The following is a 14,713-nucleotide window of genomic DNA, read 5'->3' as shown; positions in this document are numbered from 1 at the left end:
AAAGACTGACCACTAGGGGCAGCATTGTGCTAGCGTCACTGACTGACCACTAGGGGCAGCATTGTGCTAGCATCACTGACTGACCACTAGGGGCAGCATTGTGCTAGCATCACTGACTGACCACTAGGGGCATCATTGTGCTAGCGTCACTGACTTGTGCTTCCAAAAGTGTTTAGGCACTCAATAATTCACCAAAACATGTAAACACAAAAACTGCTTTCATCAAAACAAACTTTTCAACCGACTTTCAACAAAAGCAGAAGAAAGAATAAGCACTTTGTCAAATTGTGATTTAAAAGCCGACATGATTTAAAAAGAATAAAAACGTTTCCGTTACTTTGACTCATTTTCCTCGTATTTGCACATTTTTATTTGTGATGATCATTTCCTATTGTGCAATCATTTCTTCTTTAGAAGCAGAGGAAGAGTTTGTTTTCAAAACAAACCCTGCGGCCGATAAATATCCCTAATATGGATACTGGTGTGGCTATTGTATCACATCGATACGAGTGGGATGGAATTGATAAATATCCCTAATGTGGATACTGGTGCGGCTATTGTATCACATCGATACGAGTGGGATGGAATTGATAAATATCCTTAACATGGATACTGGTGTGGCTATTGTATCACATCGATACGAGTGGGATGGAATCGATACTTTTGCTGCAATTTTTCTTCCGCACTTGAATTTTCTCTCAGAGATCATGTGACCATCCTCGCTCTGAGGCGCACGTAGCCTCTCCCCCTCATGTGTTGTTGTTGTAGTGTTGATATTATTGTTACATTGTTGACTTTTCCCTCCAACAAGTGTGAGTCTCATCAAGGATTCATTCATTCATTCTTTCTGCTTGTTGTATTTACAGTACTTCAAGAAACTTTTTGTCTCTTGACAAATCTCACAAAGTTCTCCAATAAAGTCTTGGAATGTATATCAGTGATACCGTGTTTACTTGGTATTGACTCCAAGTATTGCCCACCCCCACTGATAAGGCTTGATGTGTTGATGCGTGATGCTCTCTTCTCCTGGAACAGCCAGGTGAGGGACGCCATCTTTGTTTACAGTAAACACCAAGCATGAAAGAAGGTGTTATTCAATTTGACAAACAAGCACTTTTTTAACTTGAATTATGCGTTCAGGAATAAAAAAAACTAAGAAAAAGCAATCGTTGGTTTCAAAATAAAGGAAAGAAGCAGCAGGCAAAATATTTGGCTAAATGTCTGAATTCCCTTTTTTCTTTTGCAGTCTTGCTTGCGGGAATTAATGCCAACAACACGTACCCCTCCCCCACACCCCCCAACAAACAGACGCTGTGAAACATAAAAATATAAAAAACATTCAAACTTAAAAAACTTTTAAAAAAACATAAAAGCGTAAAAAACATAAAAACGTAAAAAAACATTAAATAACATAAAAACATAAAAAGGAAAAAAAATAAAACGTAAAAAACACAAAAAACAAAAAACATAAAAAAAAAAACACATACAAACTTAAAATCATAAAAACATAAAAAAAAACATAAAAACATAACAAACATAAAAAAGCAAAACAACATCAAAACATAAAAACACATTAAAACATTAAAAAAATAAAAAAACAAAAACAAAAAAAACAAAAACAAAAACACACACAAAAAAAAAAAAAACATAAAAAAACATGACAAAACATAATTAGCAAACATTGACCTTTTCCTTTTCCTGCTAAAAGTCACAACACATGTTTATTCTCACTTGGAGGTCAAATATCCTAACTCAACAAAAACAAATCAATTCCATCAATTTTTTCTCCTTTCTGCAAAATGTTTGATTACAAAAATATTCTTTTGAAAACATTAAATCATCAAAACATCTAAATCATTAAAAAGAAGATTATAAAAAAACATGGCAATGATTTGGCAAAACAGAAATTCAGTGTTGGACTTTTCACAAGTGGCAGTCTTTTATATGTCATACAGAGCATGTGTGAGTGAGTGTTTTATATATCATACAGAGCATGTGTGTGTGTGTGTGTTTTATATGTCATACAGAGCTTGTGTGTGTGTGTGTGTGTGTTTTATATGTCATACAGAGCATGTGTGTGTGTGTTTTATATGTCATACAGAGCATGTGTGTGTGTGTGTGTTCTTTATATGTCATACAGAGCATGTGTGTGTGTGTGTGTTTTATGTCATACAAAGCATGTGTGTTTGTGTGTTTTATATGTCATACAGAGCATGTGTGTGTGTGTGTGTGTTTTATATGTCAATCAGAGCATGTGTGTGTGTGTGTGTTTTATATGTCATACAGAGCATGTGTGTGTGTGCGTGTTTTATATGTCATACAGAGCATGTGTGTGTGTGTTTTATGTCATACATAGCATGTGTGTGTGTGTGTTTTATATGTCATACTGAGCATGTGTGCGTGTGTGTGTTTTATATGTCATATATAGCATGTGCGTGTTTTATATGCCATACAGAGCATGTGTGTGTGTGTGTTTTATATGTCATACAGAGCATGTGTGTGTGTGTGTTTTATATGTCATACAGAACATGTGTATGTGTGTGTGGGTTTTATATCATACAGAATATGTGTGTGTGTGTGTTTTAATGTCATACAGAGCATGTGTGTGTGTGTGTGTGTGTCTTTTGTATGTCATACAGGGGATGTGTGTGTGTGTGTGTGTGTTTTATATGTCATACAGAGCATGTGTGTGTTAATATGTCATACAGAGCATGTGTGTGTGTGTGTTTTATATGTCATACAGAGCATGTGTGTGTGTGTGTGTTTTATGTCATACAGAGCATGTGTGTGTGTGTTTTATATGTCATACAGAGCATGTGTGTGTGTGTGTGTGTTTTATGTCATACAGAGCATGTGTGCGTGTGTGTGTTTTATGTCATACAGAGCATGTGTGTGTGTGTTTTATATGTCATACAGAGCATGTGTGTGTGTGTGTGTTTTATATGTCATACAGAGCATGTGTATGTGTGTTTAATATGTCATACAGAGCATGTGTGTGTGTGTTTTATATGTCATACAGAGCATGTGTGTGTGTGTGTGTGTTTTATGTCATACAGAGCATGTGTGTGTGTGTTTTATATGTCATACAGAGCATGTGTGTGTGTGTGTGTTTTATATGTCATACAGAGCATGTGTATGTGTGTTTAATATGTCATACAGAGCATGTGTGTGTGTGTTTTATATGTCATACAGAGCATGTGTGTGTGTGTTTTATATGTCATACAGAGCGTATGTGTGTGTTTTATCTGTCATACAGAGCATGTGTGCGTGTGTGTGTTTTATATGTCATACAGAGCATGTGTGTGTGTGTGTTTTATATATGTCATACAGAGCATGTGTGTGTGTGTGTGTGTTTTATATGTCATACAGAGCATGTGTGCGTGTGTGTGTTTTATATGTCATACAGAGCATGTGTGACTGTGTGTTTATGTCATACAGAGCATGTGTGTGTGTGTGTTTTATATATGTCATACAGAGCATGTGTGTCTGTGTGTTTTATATGTCATACAGAGCATGTGTGTGTTTTATATGTTATACAGAGCATGTGTATGTGTATGTTTTATATATCATACAGAGCATGTGTGTGTGTGTGTTTTATATGCCATACAGAGCATGTGTGTTTGTGTGTGTTTTATGTCATACAGAGCATGTGTGTATGTGTGTGTTTTATATGTCCTACAGAGCATGTGTGTGTGTGTGTGTTTTATGTCATACAGAGCATGTGTGTGTTTTATATGTCATACAGAGCATGTGTGTGTGTGTGTGGGTTTTATATCATACAGAACATGTGTGTGCGTGTGTTTTAATATGTCATACAAAGCATGTGTGTGTGTGTTTTATATGTCATACAGAGCATGTGTATTTTTGTGTTTTATATGTCATACAGAGCATGTGTGTGTGTGTGTTTTATATGTCATACAGAGCATGTGTGTGGGTGGGTGTTTTATGTCATACATAGCATGTGTGTGTGTGTGTGTGTGAGTGTGTGCGTGTGTGTGTGTGTGTGTGTGTGCACGTGTGCTGACATCAGTTTGTCCAGTCGGGTGACACGGGTCCAAAGGTGGGGGAGGGAGGGGGTGAGAGTGGGGGAGGGGTGCAGTGCGGGTGGTGACAAGGAGGCGGCGGCGCGTGAGGCCGGGGGCGGAGCCTACACGTACCACTCCTTCTTGGAGATGACGGAGCCGTCGGTCTGTGAGATCATGTCGTCGCTGACTTCTTGTCGGGGGTCGTACTGGAAGGCCAGAGTCCGCTGGTCGTAGTCTCCGCCCTCGTCCACCGTGAAGTAGGGCCTCTTCAGCTCCTCCCCCTCGCCCTCGTCGCCCGCTGTCTGCGAGGGCTTCTTGTCCTCCTCGTCCTCCTCATCCTCGGGGTAGTGCAGGCCGCCAGGGGGCGGGGCCTTGCCGTTGCCTAGCACCTGCATCTTGGTGCTGTAGTCGCCCTTGAAGGTGCGCTGGCGGCGACGCACCAACACCCACAGCACCATGGCGGCCACGCCCAACAGGGCCACGCCCCCCACCGCCACCCCGATGGCCACATCCGTGTAGTCCTGCTCCTGCGCCGCATCGTCGCCCCCCACCACCACCACGATGGCCCCACCCGTGTAGTCCTGCTCCTGCGCCGCATCGTCGCCCCCCGCGGGTTTGCTAGGGGATTCTGGGTAGGAAAAGACAGACGGAGGGGGCGTGTCAGTGCTCAGGTGGGAGGAGGTGAGGTTGTGCAGGAAGGAAGGAATGAAGGAAGGAAGGAAGGAAGGAAGGAAGGAAGGAGGCCAGGACGGGAAAAGAAAGCAGGCCCCGCCCACAACACATGCACGGAGAGGCAGGACTCATGCACGAGCACGTAGAAGTTGTCAAAAGACCAAAAAGGTGAGCATCAAACTTCCTTCCCAGGTTCTTTTGAGCAAACACAAAACTGGTGACATCAAAGCACGCCCAAATTAGGACACACCACGCTTCCTGTCCCACCCTTAACTTGCCACACACACTTCCTGTTGGTGTCCCAACACTTTTGCTAAATGTTGCACATGACAATCAATATTTCATCAGTTGCAGTATCAATAATCAATATTTCATCAGTTGCAGCATCAATAACCAATATTTCATCAATTGCAGTATCAATAATCAATATTTCACCAGTTACATTATCAATAATTAATATGTCATCAGTTGCAGTATCAATAATTATTATTTGATCATTTGCAGTATCAATAATCATTATTTGATCAGTTGCAGTATCAATAATCAATATTTGATCAGTTGCAGTATCAATAATCAATATTTGATCAGTTGCAGTATCAATAATCATTATTTGATCAGCTTCAGTATCAATAATCAACATGTCATCAGTTGCTGCATCAATAATCATTATTTGATCAGTTGCAGTATCAATAATCAATATTTCATCAGTTGCAGTATCAATAATCAATATTTCATCAGTTACAGTATCAATAATCAATATGTCATCAGTTGCATTATCAATAATTATAATTTGATCAGTTGCAGTATCAATAATCAATATTTGATCAGTTGCTGTATCAATAATCAATATTTCATCAGTTACAGTATAAATAATCAATATGTCAACTTTTAATCAGAAGGGTTCAATCTCTCTCCTGTGCTAGTTTGAAGCCGAAACGACAAAAGCGCTCAGCGGAGGTAATGTTTGAAGAAAGGTGACCGGTTTTTAAAAAACTTTTGTTTTGAAGGGGGAATTGCAAACTTCATGTTGATTTTTGCTGGTGGTTGTCAATCTATGAAATGTAGGTCTAAGTGAGACCTACATAGAGGTTTTTGTTTCATGTCTCTAAGACATGAAAGTCTCTAAGGGTTGTCAATCAATAATCAATATTTCATCAGTAACAGTAACAATAATCAATATGTCATCAGTTGCATTATCAATAATTATTATTTGATCAGTTGCCGTATCAATAATCAATATTTGATCAGTTGCAGTATCAATAATAAACATTTCATCATTTACAGTATCAATAATCAATATGTCATCAGTTGCAGTATCAGTAATCATTATTTGATCAGTTGCAGTATTAATAATCATTATTTGATCAGTTGCAGTACAAATAATCAATATGTCATCAGTTGCAGTATCAAAAATCATTATTTGATCAGTTGCAGTATCAATAATCATTATTTGATCAGTTGCAGTATCAATAATCATTATTGGATCAGTTGCAGTATGAATAGTCATTGGAATATTTCCTGCTAATAAAAGTGATCAGCCGTTGCCATAGCAACAGGAAGCTTGATTCCTAACATAACATGGTGATGAACAGCACGTGGGCGGAGTCACACATCTCTCGCCAGCGGTCATGTGACGTGGAGGAGCCATCAGCGCGCTAGCTTCTACCTAGCCATCAGTGCGCTAGATGCTACCTAGCCATCAGCGTGATAGCTTCTACCTAGCCATCAGCGCGCTAGCTTCTACCTAGCCATCAGCACGCTAGCTGCTACCTAGCCATCAGCACGCTAGCTGCTACTTAGCCATCAGTGCGCTAGTTTCTACCTAGCCATCAGCACGCTAGCTGCTACCTAGCCATCAGCGCGCTAGCTTCTACCTAGCCATCAGCACGCTAGATGCTACCTAGCCATCAGCACGCTAGCTGCTACCTAGTCATCAGTGCGCTAGCTTTTACCTAGCCATCAGCACGCTAGTTGCTACCTAGCCATCAGCGCGCTAGCTGCTACCTAGCCATCAGCGCACTAGCTTCTACCTAGCCATCAGTGCCCTAACTTCTAACGAGCCATCAGTGCGCTAACTGCTACCTAGCCATCAGCGCGCTAGCTGCTACTTAGCAATCAACATGCTAGCTTCTACCTAGCTATCAGCACGCTAGCTGCTTCTGCAGGAAATAAGCAGTATCAGCGTGCAGAGTTGTAATATAATTACAATTTCAAATATTAGTATTCAAATATTTGTACAGCAGTAACAAAAATACTCATAATCCCAAATACTCATGAATATGAAGTATGTGACAAATACTCTTGAATATGAAGTACGTGACAAATACTCATGAATATTAAGTACATGACAAATACTCATGAATATGAAGTACTTGAAAAATACTCATGAATATGAAGTACTAGAAAAATACTCATGAATATGAAGTACTTGACAAATACTCATGAATATGAAGTATGTGACAAATACTCATGAATATGAAGTACTTGACAAATACTCATGAATATTAAGTACTTGACAAATACGAAGCATATGAAGTACTTGACAAATACTCATGACTATGACAACAGCTAACGATGCAAACAGTGCTAACAGCTAGCATGGACGCTACAAAGAAAGTTTATGTCAACATCAGTATTAGTAAACAACATCAGTATTAGTAAACAACTTCAGTATTAGTAAACAACATCAGTAGTAGTAAACAACACCAGTATTAGTAAACACCATCAGTATTAGTAAACAACTTTAGTATTCGTAGACAACATCAATATTAGTAAACAAAATCAGTATTAGTAAACAACATCAGTATTATTGAACAACATCAGTAGTAGTAAACACCATCAGTATTACTAAACAACATCAGTATTAGTAAACAACATCAGTAGTAGTAAACAACTTTACTATTAGTAAACAAAATCAGTATTAGTAAACAACATCAGTATTAGTAAACAACATCAGTAGTAGTAAACAACATCTGTATTAATTAAAGCTGCAAGCAGCGTTTGCCGGGACCAACTTTTGCTGGTGTTTCCTGCCTTTACCCATTCAACATATCTTTACCTGCACATTACCTACCTTCCCTGCAAACTGGGGTACACTGGTGCTTCTTTCTTACACCCATACAACATATCTTTACCCGCACATTACCTACCTTCTCTGCATAGTGGGGTCACACTGGTGTTAGTCCTTAGTGTCCTAATATTTTTGTCTAGTGTTAGTCCTAAGTGTTTGAATACTTTTGTCCAGTGTTAGTCCTAAGTGTCCCAATATTTTTGTCTAGTGTTAGTCCTAAGTGTCCAAATACTTTTGTCTACTGTTAGTCTTAAGTCTCCCAATACTTTTGCCTAGTGTTAGTCCTAAGTGTCCCAATACTTTTGTCTACTGTTAGTCCTAAGTGTACCAATACTTTTGTCTAGTGTTAGTTCTAAGTCTCCCAATACTTTTGTCTAGTGTTAGTCCTAAGTGTCCCAATACTTTTGCCTAGTGTTAGTCCTAAGTGTCCCAATACTTTTGTCTACTGTTAGTCCTAAGTGTACCAATACTTTTGTCTGGTGTTAGTTCTAAGTCTCCCAATACTTTTGTCTAGTGTTAGTCCTAAGTGTCCCAATACTTTTGTCAAGTGTTAGTCCTAAGTGTCTCAATACTTTTGTCCAGTGTTAGTCCTAAGTGGCCCAATATCTTTGTCTAGTGTTAGTCCTAAGTGTCCCAATACTTTTGTCTAGTGTTAGTCCTAAGTGTCCCAATACTTTTGTCCAGTGCTAGTCCTAAGTCTCCCAATACTTTTGTCTAGTGTTAGTCCTAAGTGTCCCAATACTTTTGTACAGTGTTAGTCCTAAGTGTCCCAATATTTTTGTCTAGTGTTAGTCCTAAGTGTCCAAATACTTTTGTCTACTGTTAGACCTAAGTGTCCCAATACTTTTAACTAGTGTTAGTCCTAAGTGTCCCAATACTTTTGTCCAGTGTTAGTCCTAAGTGGCCCAATATCTTTGTCTAGTGTTAGTCCTAAGTGTCCCAATACTTTTGTCTAGTGTTAGTCCTAAGTGTCCCAATACTTTTGTCCAGTGCTAGTCCTAAGTCTCCCAATACTTTTGTCTAGTGTTAGTCCTAAGTGTCCCAATACTTTTGTACAGTGTTAGTCCTAAGTGTCCCAATATTTTTGTCTACTGTTAGTCCTAAGTGTACCAATACTTTTGTCTAGTGTTAGTTCTAAGTCTCCCAATACTTTTGTCTAGTGTTATTCCTAAGTGTCCCAATACTTTTGCCTAGTGTTAGTCCTAAGTGTCCCAATACTTTTGTCTACTGTTAGTCCTAAGTGTACCAATACTTTTGTCTGGTGTTAGTTCTAAGTCTCCCAATACTTTTGTCTAGTGTTAGTCCTAAGTGTCCCAATACTTTTGTCAAGTGTTAGTCCTAAGTGTCTCAATACTTTTGTCCAGTGTTAGTCCTAAGTGGCCCAATATCTTTGTCTAGTGTTAGTCCTAAGTGTCCCAATACTTTTGTCTAGTGTTAGTCCTAAGTGTCCCAATACTTTTGTCCAGTGCTAGTCCTAAGTCTCCCAATACTTTTGTCTAGTGTTAGTCCTAAGTGTCCCAATACTTTTGTACAGTGTTAGTCCTAAGTGTCCCAATATTTTTGTCTAGTGTTAGTCCTAAGTGTCCCAATACTTTTGTCTAGTGTTAGTCCTAAGTGTCCCAATACTTTTGTCCAGTGCTAGTCCTAAGTGTCCCAATACTTTTGTCCAGTGTTAGTCCTAAGTGTCCAAATACTTTTGCCTAGTGTTAGTCCTAAGTGTCCCAATACTTTTGTCTACTTGTAGTCCTAAGTGTCCCAATACTTTTGCTTAATGTTAGTCCTAAGTGTCCCAATACTTTTGTCCAGTGTTAGTCCTAAGTGTCCCAATACTTTTGCCTAGTGTTAGTCCTAAGTGTCCCAATACTTTTGACTACTTGTAGTCCCAAGTGTCCAAATACTTTTGTCTACTGTTAGTCATAAGTGTCCCAATACTTGTGTCTACTGTTAGTCCTAAGTGTCCAATACTTTTGTCTATTGTTAGGCCTAAGTGTCCCAATATTTTTGTCTAGTGTTAGTCCTAAGTATCCAAATACTTTTGTCTACTGTTAGTCCTAAGTGTACCAATACTTTTGTCTAGTGTTAGTCCTAAGTGTCCCAATACTTTTGTCTACTGTTAGTCCTAAGTGTCCCAATACTTTTGCCTAGTGTTAGTCCTAAGTGTCCCAATACTTTTGTCTAGTGTTAGTCCTAAGTGTCCCAATACTTGTGTCTAGTGTTAGTCCTAAGTGTCCCAATACTTTTGTCTAGTGTTAGTCCTAAGTGTCCCAATACTTTTGTCCAGTGTTAGTCCTAAGTGTCCCAATAGTTTTGTCCAGTGTTAAGTCCTAAGTGTCCCAATACACAGTACCTACCTTCTCTGCATTGTGTGCTCACGCTGGTGCTTCCTGCTTTTAAGCGGCCATCTTGAGACGGCAGCAGCGCAGCAGCATCAGCGCAGCGGTTCTTTGAAGGCTCATAAAATCAAAACCGGAGCAGTAATTAAAACTCTTTCGTCAACTTTTAATCAGAAGGGTTCAATCTCTCTCCTGTGCTAGTTTGAAGCCGAAACGACAAAGACGCTCAGAGGAGATCATGTTTGAAGAAAGGTGACCGGTTTTTAAAAAACTTGTGTTTTGAAGGGGGAATTGCAAACTTCCTGTTGATTTTTGCTGGTGGTTGTCAATCTATGAAATGTAGGTCTAAGTGAGACCTACATAGAGGTTTTTGTTTCATGTCTCTAAGACTTTCCTACTGGAAGTTACAGGCAGTTTTGTCTGAGTTTTCTTCCTAGGAGCAGTTGTGTCTGTGTTTTCTTCCTCGGGGGCGCTAGAGTGCAAATTAGAATTTTGGGGTTGGTTTTTTTATTAGATCACAATTTTTGCCAGTCCTGATGTGTGTGTCCAGTTTGGTGAGTTTTGAAGCATGTTAAGGGGGTCAAATTACAGCTCAAAGAGGCAAAAGTGACTGTTTTTACAAAACTTTTGTTTTTAAGGGGGAATTGCCAACTTCCTGTTGATTTTTGCTGAATGATGTCAATGTATGAAATCTAGGTCTAAGTCAGACCTACATAGAAGTTGTCTCTACGACATTCGTACTGGGAGTTAGAGGCAGTTTTCTTCCTAGGGGGCGCTAGAGCGCAATTTTGAGTTTTGGGGTTTGGTTTTTTGACTAAATCGTTTTGTTCGCCAATACTGATGTGTGTGTCAAATTTGGTGAGTTTTGAAGCATGTTAAGGGGGTCAAATTACAGCGCAAAGCTGCGGAATAATAATAAAACGTTACAATAAAGGGACATTGCGGTCCCTAATAAACAACATCAGTATTAGTAAACAACATCAGTAGTAGTAAACAACATCAGTATTAGTAAACAACATCAGTAGTAGTAAACACAAACTTATTTTGTGTATTTTTTGTCATGAAAAGATGTATAAAAAGTGAAGTGAATAATATTTATAAAAGTATTATAGTAATAAAAGTATTGATAATACTCATAAAAGTAATACAAGTATTAATTACATATATAAAAGTAATAAAAGTATTTATTATATTTATAAAAGTAATACAAGTATTGAATTATATCTATAAAAGTATTGATTATATTTATAAAAGTAATACAAGTATTGAATGATATTCATAAAAGTAATACAGGTATTGATTATATTGATAAAAGTAATGAACATATTCAATTATATTTATAAATGTACTAAACTTATTGATTGCATTTATAAAAGTAATACAAGTCTTGAATGATATCTATTAAAGCAATAAAAGTATTTAATGATAATTATACAAGGTGATGTTATTGATTACATGCTAACAAAGTGATGTTATTGATTACATGTTAACAAGGTGATGTTATTGATTACAAGTTAACAAAGTGATGTTATTGATTACATGTTAACAAGGTGATGTTATTGATTACATGTTAACAAGGTAATGTTATTGATTACATGTTAACAAGGTGATGTTATTGATTACATGTTAACAAGGTGATGTTATTGATTACATGTTAACAAAGTGATGTTATTGATTACATGTTAACAAGGTGATGTTATTGATTACATGTTAACAAGGTAATGTTATTGATTACATGTTAACAAGGTGATGTTATTAATTACAAGTTAACAAAGTGATGTTATTGATTACATGTTAACAAGGTAATGTTATTGATTACATGTTAACAAGGTGATGTTATTTATTACATGTTAACAAAGTGATGTTATTGATTACATGTTAACAAGGTAATGTTATTGATTACATGTTAACAAGGTGATGTTATTTATTACATGTTAACAAAGTGATGTTATTGATTACATGTTAACAAGGTGATGTTATTGATTACATGCTAACAAAGGGATGTTATTGATTACATGTTAACAAAGTGATGTTATTGATTACATGTTAACAAAGTGATGTTATTGATTACATGTTAACAAAGTTATGTTATTGATTACATGTTAACAAGGTAATGTTATTGATTACATGTTAACGAGGTAATGTTATTGATTACATGTTAACGAGGTGATGTTATTGATTATAAACGCAGAAGAAAGGTGACAAGCGAACACGAGGAGACTTTGAAAGGACGGCCTACAAGTGTAGTCATGGTCTTAACGCGGTGGTGTCTGAACACGTCCGCTCAGCGCGTCACATTCCGATCCCACGCAGAGGCTGACATGTCGAGACAAGATGGCGGTTGAAAGGGGAGTGCAGACCGAGATCATGTGACTCAAATTAAAGAGCGACTTGCAGACGTGACGAGTGGAAAACAAAGAGATGGTAATTACTATTATTAATGTTAATAGCAGTACTTTTGGTCAATGATAAACATCACAAGCAAATATATCTTCAAAGAAATGATGCATATTCTGATCACCATTCAAATATGACATTGATTCCATGTTGTTGTTCAAAAGAAGTTATAAAGTTAGTTGTGCTTCGAGTGTATTTATACTTTTATTCAAATAACCTTTAAGGGTCTGACCTACTAAAGGTTTGTGTGGACTGAAACAAACTGATAAGTACAATAATCCTTTCGCACTAAAACTAGTCAGTAAGTACTTAAAGTCCACACATAGGTTGGAATGTTGGAGATGAGAACATGGATGTAGAGTAAATGAGTGTCTCCATGGTGAAAGCAACCGTACACACAAAAGTATCATTTAAATAGTTATTCGTTGTACACACAGTCTTAGTAGATCACACCCATTAATAGTACACACTACTTTATATTTTGTGCACACAGTCTTAGTACATCACACCCATTAATAGTACACACTACTTTATACTTTGTACACACAGTCTTAGTAGATCACACCCATTAATAGTACACACTACTTTATACTTTGTACACACAGTCTTAGTAGATCACATGCAACACACCCATTAATAGTACACACTACTTTATACACACTAATAGTACACACTATTTTATACTTTGTACACACTAATAGTACAAACCAAGTTTCCATATGAGTTGGGAAATTGTGTTAGATGTAAATATAAACGGAATACAATCATTTGCAAATAATTTTCAACCCATATTCAGTTGAATATGCTACAAAGACAACTTATTTGATGTTCAAACTAATAAACTTTTTTTTTTTTGCAAATAATCATTAACTTTAGAATTTGATGCCAGCAACACGTGACAAAGAAGTTGGGAAAGGTGGCAATAAATACTGATACAGTTGAAGAATGCTCATCAAACACTTATTTGGAACATCCCACAGGTGTGCAGGCTAATTGGGAACAGGTGGGTGCTATGATTGGGTATAAAAACAACTTCCCAAAAAATGCTCAGTCTTTCACAAGAAAGGATGGGGCGAGGGACGCCCCTTTGTCCACAACTGCGTGAGCAAATAGTCAAACAGTTTAAGAACAATGTTTCTCAAAGTGCAATTGCAAGAAATTTAGGGATTTCAACATCTACGGTTCATAATATCATCAAAAGGTTCAGAGAATCTGGAGAAATCACTCCACGTAAGCGGCATGGCCGGAAACCAACATTGAATGACCGTGACCTTCGATCCCTCAGACGGCACTGTATCAAAAACCGACATCAATCTCTAAAGGATATCACCACATGGGCTCAGGAACACTTCAGAAAACCACTGTCACTAAATACAGTTTGTCGCTACATCTGTAAGTGCAAGTTAAAGCTCTACTATGCAAAGCGAAAGCCATTTATCAACAACATCCAGAAACGCCGCCGGCTTCTCTGGGCCCGAGATTATCTAAAATGGACTCATGCAAAGTGGAAAAGTGTTCTGTGGTCTGACGAGTCCACATTTCAAAATGTTTTTGGAAATATTCGACATCCTGTCATCCAGACCAAAGGGGAAGCGAACCATCCAGACTGTTATCGACGCAAAGTTCAAAAGCCAGCATCTCTGATGGTATGGGGGTCCATTAGTGCCCAAGGCATGGGTAACTTACACATCTGTGAAGGCACCATTAATGCTGAAAGGTACATACAGGTTTTGGAACAACATATGCTGCCATCTAAGCGCCGTCTTTTTCATGGACACCCCTGCTTATTTCAGCAAGACAATGCCAAGCCACATTCAGCACGTGTTACAACAGCGTGGCTTTGTAAAAAAAGAGTGCGGGTACTTTCCTGGCCCACCTGCAGTCCAGACCTTTCTCCCATCGAAAATGCGTGGCGCATTATGAAGAGTAAAATACGACAGCGGAGACCCCGGACTGTTGAACGACTGAAGCTCTACATAAAACAAGAATGGGAAAGAATTCCACTTTCAAAGCTTCAACAATTAGTTTCCTCAGTTCCCAATCGTTTATTGAGTGTTGTTAAAAGAAAAGTAACACAGTGGTGAACATGCCCTTTCCCAACTGCTTTGGCACGTGTTGCAGCCATGAAATTCTAAGTTAATTATTATTTGCAAAAAAAAAAAATACGTTTATGAGTTTGAACATTAAATATCTTGTCATTGTAGTGCATTCAATTG

General features: G+C 37.9%; 1 protein-coding gene across 5 annotated transcripts in view; it reads right to left on the bottom strand.

Annotated features, from left to right (window-relative positions):
- Nucleotides 1-14,713, bottom strand: part of nectin1b (nectin cell adhesion molecule 1b) — a 237,409-nt gene that overhangs the window by 132,870 nt on the left and 89,826 nt on the right. The window contains exon 6 of one of the 5 annotated variants that reach the window (XM_062060306.1): nt 3,180-4,653. The exons of the other annotated variants lie outside the window; for them this stretch is intronic. Coding sequence (XP_061916290.1) covers nt 4,148-4,653 — 506 coding nt within the window. The 3' untranslated portion in view covers nt 3,180-4,147. Of the gene's footprint in view, nt 1-3,179; nt 4,654-14,713 lie in introns of those variants that run through there. 5 annotated transcript variants of the gene reach the window in all.

The sequence above is a fragment of the Entelurus aequoreus genome, linkage group LG10 (assembly GCF_033978785.1).
Source record: "Entelurus aequoreus isolate RoL-2023_Sb linkage group LG10, RoL_Eaeq_v1.1, whole genome shotgun sequence".
Lineage (NCBI taxonomy): Eukaryota > Metazoa > Chordata > Actinopteri > Syngnathiformes > Syngnathidae > Entelurus > Entelurus aequoreus.
This window is presented reverse-complemented; position numbering and strand designations above follow the sequence as displayed.